At 27.5% G+C, this 5,000-nt stretch overlaps 1 protein-coding gene across 1 annotated transcript in view; it reads right to left on the reverse strand.

Moving 5' to 3' along the window:
• Positions 1-2,824: 2,824 nt before the first annotated feature.
• Positions 2,825-5,000, reverse strand: part of LOC113369476 (general transcription factor IIH subunit 2-like) — a 2,597-nt gene continuing 421 nt past the window's right edge. Inside the window, exons 2-8 of the mRNA XM_026610206.1 lie at positions 4,915-5,000; positions 4,417-4,556; positions 4,190-4,352; positions 3,994-4,118; positions 3,450-3,584; positions 3,099-3,351; positions 2,825-3,018 (exon numbers count right to left, since the gene is read on the reverse strand). The exon at positions 4,915-5,000 is cut by the window's right edge and continues 116 nt beyond it. Coding sequence (XP_026465991.1) covers positions 2,845-3,018; positions 3,099-3,351; positions 3,450-3,584; positions 3,994-4,118; positions 4,190-4,352; positions 4,417-4,556; positions 4,915-5,000 — 1,076 coding nt within the window. The 3' untranslated portion in view covers positions 2,825-2,844. The remainder of the gene's footprint in view (positions 3,019-3,098; positions 3,352-3,449; positions 3,585-3,993; positions 4,119-4,189; positions 4,353-4,416; positions 4,557-4,914) is intronic.

A 5,000-nucleotide genomic window follows, 5' to 3' on the forward strand; every position in this document is an offset into this window, starting at 1 on the left:
ATTGCAATCGTTTGAAGTCAAACGGAAGACCAGTCGGAATCATTGGTATGTCACCAAATCGCCAGCAATTTTTGATTGAATGGTGAATTCAGTGCGTGTACATCATTATTCTTTGCGGCAGAATGCTCGTTGACTTAACCAAGCATAATTCTGATAATTCTCACTAATGTCATTAATCGAATTTTTAATTACGTGCGTGAAGTTCCAGCAGCTTGCATTAAGGCACGATGCCATGCACCACTAATTTCTTAGCTATAACCTTGCGGAGCCCGAGCCTTTCCAACGAATGCAAAATTGTCAAAATCGGTTCGTGCGTTCTGGAGTTATATCGTCAGGAAGGAAAACCCGACTTATTTTTATATACATGTAGATATAGATGTGTGTGTATTAATATATATATATATATATATATAATATCTTTTTTTATTGACGTTAAGATATATTTGATAGATACAATTAATTTTTAATTCTTTATTTATACTTTTCGACACTTAGTATGTGTCATCATGAAGTAAATCAAAACAAAAGCCTCGACATAAAATTTGAATATTTTTATTTTTTAAAAATTTAAATAACAATAAACAACTGTCAGTTTAATTTTGATAATGGACTAAGCATCATTGTAATGTCAAAATATTCATGATATTAATTTTGTTTTTTTAAATAATAGTTAAGTTTCTGTATTTATTATTACTTAAATTTTTCCTTTTTTTATAATATAATGTATTAATATTATTTTAATTTTGTTAGTTTGATTTTATTTGATTCTGATCGATTTTAGTTTGATTTAATGATGATACATATCAAGTGTCGAAACGTTTGTTGAACGATATTTGAAAATTATTTAGCATTTTTGATTAGACGAATTGGCTACTAATTATATATTTATTATAAATATAAATATAATAATAATTATCAAATGGTATATTATTATTATAATAATAATTTAAAATATATATTTCTAGTATTAAGTGCTATTAGATATGATTTTTAGAAGCATTAAGATTCTTCATTATTTATCTTTCGTTCCTATAAGTTTTCTATTGTATTGATAAATAAATAAAAATAACTCGTTTAAAAAAAACTGTGACGCATTCTAAATAATACGCACAAAAGAATTTTGATTAAATCATTTATTTCTAAACAAATTCTGTTAAAATTTTGTAGAGTAGCAAACTTCAACATAAACGTTCAAGGATGTTTCAACAAATATACTTTTGCTAGGCCTTTTCTAATGAAATAAAGGTTAGGTCACCGACCTTTCTATGCCTTCCTTTAAAGACCACTGCGAAGGCTCCATGTCCTATTAAATCCTTGCTGTTATACTCGAAATCACCCACAATTTCCATTATTAACAAATGATCTAAACACTACTACAAAACTACAAGAAAGAAGTCGATCACTTTTGATTAGTAAGCCAAAGATCAATAACGCAGATTTTAGGCAAATAAATTTCTCCTATACGCTACATGATGAAAGATTTTAATTGCACATAGATTTAATGTATATACATTGCACTTATAATTATATCACTAGAAACGAATCATGTTCTTAAAAATATTGTTGTTCACGAAAGTTTGTATAATCTAAAACGTCAAATTTAACACAAAGCAAGTCTTGTAATGTTTGCATTTGCTAGACACAGTGTTGCCAGGAAGGCAATATGAGATAAGCGATAGAAGGGATAAAATCACGGAGAACCAATTTGACAAAAGACAATAAACATATTTACAATGTGAATAACACAATGATGTTTAGTTTGAAATAATAAATAAATAATATACATATTGCTTTCTTCCTTGCATTTGATGAATAATTCTATGCAAATATTTTCAACACTATTTTATTGTTATACTAACATATGTTATGAGTTTCACATTATCAAAATAATTATATCTAACAAAGATTTTGATAAATAAATACACAACAACATTATTGTATTGCTTTTTCAGATCATTTTATGTACAACTTTCTTAGACATGACTAAAACTTATATAAGTTCTACTAGCAGTCTTAGCTTTGTGTTTTTATTGCTATGATTTCTTTGTGATTGATATTATAAATAGCAATAAAAATGATACAATTTTATAAGCTGTTATTATAAGGTTAAAATATAACTAATAATATTTAATAAAGAAAAGAAATGTATTTAAATCACTCCAGCGAGCAATTTTCTGATTAAAGCTCATAGGCCAACACAACGTGTGTTCAGTTTTCTCATACCTGGATAACTGATCTTAGTATTTCATTCAGATGATCCTCAATCTTTCATATATGAGTACTGTTTCTGTCTTTAATTACTTCATGTACATAAGATATTTTTAAGTCATTATAGAATGTAAAATTGGATACGTACCAAGATGCATTTGTAGTATATTACTAGAAATCTTTCATTGTATTAAATTCTGATATCATTTTTCAAAATGCTATTTGAAAACATAGTCTTTACTTTGAATAATGAGCAATTATTAAAACCTCACAATTTTCTTACACCTATCTTAGTATAACATCTGTGATATTTATTAAATTTTGAATATATATTACAACATTCCAGAAAAACTGTTTTCGTTTAAACAATATAGAACTATGTTAAATGTCTGCTTTCATAAATATACAGCTTTCTGCATAATCAAATTATTCATTAGTTTGCAAATGTAATGAAGCTATATTATTTATGTATATTATTGACTTAAATATCAATTGCTTTTTACATAAAGTCATGTAACAAATCAAAATGTTAAAACCTATCGCATATAGTAGGAATCACAAAATCCAATATAAAAATAAATACTTGTTTGTATTTTCTATGTTAACATATGTGTAGTAATACATTTAAACTATAAATTATAATTGAGGAAGAACACTTCGGACAGCAGCTGTATCTGCTAATGAAGCAATAGGTTGATTTGAGACTTTGGCGGGGTTAGTTGCACATCCTACACAAGTATGTAAAGTTTCATGGATAAAGATATCGCAATCTACACAAAAGTTTTTGCAGCATCGGCCACATTGATATACCTACAAAAATATAAATAAATGTAATTTCAATCATATGTGACTATTCTAAATGCTAAAAACTATGTTTTTCTTATACTTACATTTTTATCTGCTTCAATAAAGCATTTTTGACAACCAAAACAATTTGTTGATTGTCCCTCAAATTTAACTTCATTAAATGATGCTACTGGAAATAAATGATGATAACTCCTTGCTAAATGTGGAGCAGCAACCAGTGTTAAGCCACAAGCCAAGCATTCGACTGGTAACTCACAATACTTACTAGCACACTGAGGGCAAAAATAACCTCCAACAGATAATTTACACCTGGTATCATCTGGACTGTCTATGTGACTGTAAAAAATCTACATCTTAATTTTCATTATGAGTATGGTATATATAACTCTTTAAAGCTTTTTTTTAATATTCTCAGAACTCAACAAATATCTTACCACAAGCACATTGTTAAAGGTGGATCCTTCGAATCTTGATCCCCCTGAATTCCATGTGGAAAACCCATTCTGATTAAAGAGCTTTCTAACCCAGAGGCTGCTGGAGGGGGGAGTACATGTGCTAACAATTGATCTCTGTAATATTGAAAACCGAAATATTAGAAGAAACAAGATATTGCTAATGTCTCCATTAACAATAATCTAAATGTGTTATATTTAGAAATGTACATATATTTATTTTTATAATATTGAAATATATATTTAATTATATTTATAATATTAAAGTTATGATTCAAATAGCAACCAGACACCAAAAGTAGCACCAAAGTAGCTACTTTCACAAATTATTTAGAGTATTGAATGAATAAATAAGATAAAGTTTGAACTGCATAAATAAATTTATGGCATTTATAAAAACGAAAAATTTAAGTAAGTGTATGCAGAATGTTTTATTAAATATTTTTTTATTCAAAATATTACCATCGTAAAGCCACAAAAAAATATTAACACGTACAAACATAAACAAAAAAAAATTTATACAAACTTGAAATGAGAATCATCCAGGATGGCACCATAAACCCCATTTGTTTGCTGTGTGAGAAAACGACATGCATGTACTTCAGCAGCTAAACTTATTACCGAGCAACGAATGCCTTCTTTCTTAAGTTCCTGTTATATTTTCAATGTTAATACTTCGTTTTCTATTTCCTCTATATAATAATAGTACTAAAATATCTTACTTCTATTGTTTTTGAGATATCATTCGGATCACAAGTGGTTAAACTTCCCATAATTATCAATATTTCTCTACTTGCATGGGTAGGTAACATTTTTAAAGACTTCATTGCTAATTCTAAACCATTTTGTAAAGAAGGCTCTCCAGAAATGTTTACTTTTCCTAAACTTAAAATAAAAAAAATATTGAAAACACTAATATACTTTGCAGTAGCATTTGTTATAAATTAACCTTTGCATGGCTTTAAGATGTACTTTAGAATTTCCAGCTAATTCGCTTATTTTTTCTGCTCGTTTATTTTTCATTGCTATTAAGCCTAAGTGGCTGATAGGGTTCTGATCAAAAAACTCTTCAATAAATATTTCAAGAAGCTAAAACATAAAAATATAAATGTAGGAAACGTTGCATATCATATACAAAAATTAATTATTTTTACTAATGGACAAATGTTTCATGGTAAGAAAACAAAGAACAGAAGTTAAAATTCAAAATTAGTGATTTTGCAACCATTAATTCTACTAATTTAGAAGATATATAAATTAAATGTTAAAATATTCTTCTGGGAACACTCTCATTTACTCCTCTGGGATTTTGATGAAACTTTACATGATGGTATAGTTGGTAGTTAAAACAATCCCCTTGAAATATAATAGGCCTTAAATATATAAAACCCAGAAAAGTAAACCTGAAGATTCCCTGGTAAGTCAAAACCTATCAAAATAGCTATACTTTTAATGTGCAAAGTAGTCTTGTTGGTTTAAGATCCTGTATATTCATTGAATCTGAACAATCAATTATAATATATAAATGTCTCA

Source organism: Ctenocephalides felis, unplaced genomic scaffold (assembly GCF_003426905.1).
Source record: "Ctenocephalides felis isolate EL2017-DRISC unplaced genomic scaffold, ASM342690v1 CF-g0.4_SCAFFOLD_01370, whole genome shotgun sequence".
NCBI lineage: Eukaryota > Metazoa > Arthropoda > Insecta > Siphonaptera > Pulicidae > Ctenocephalides > Ctenocephalides felis.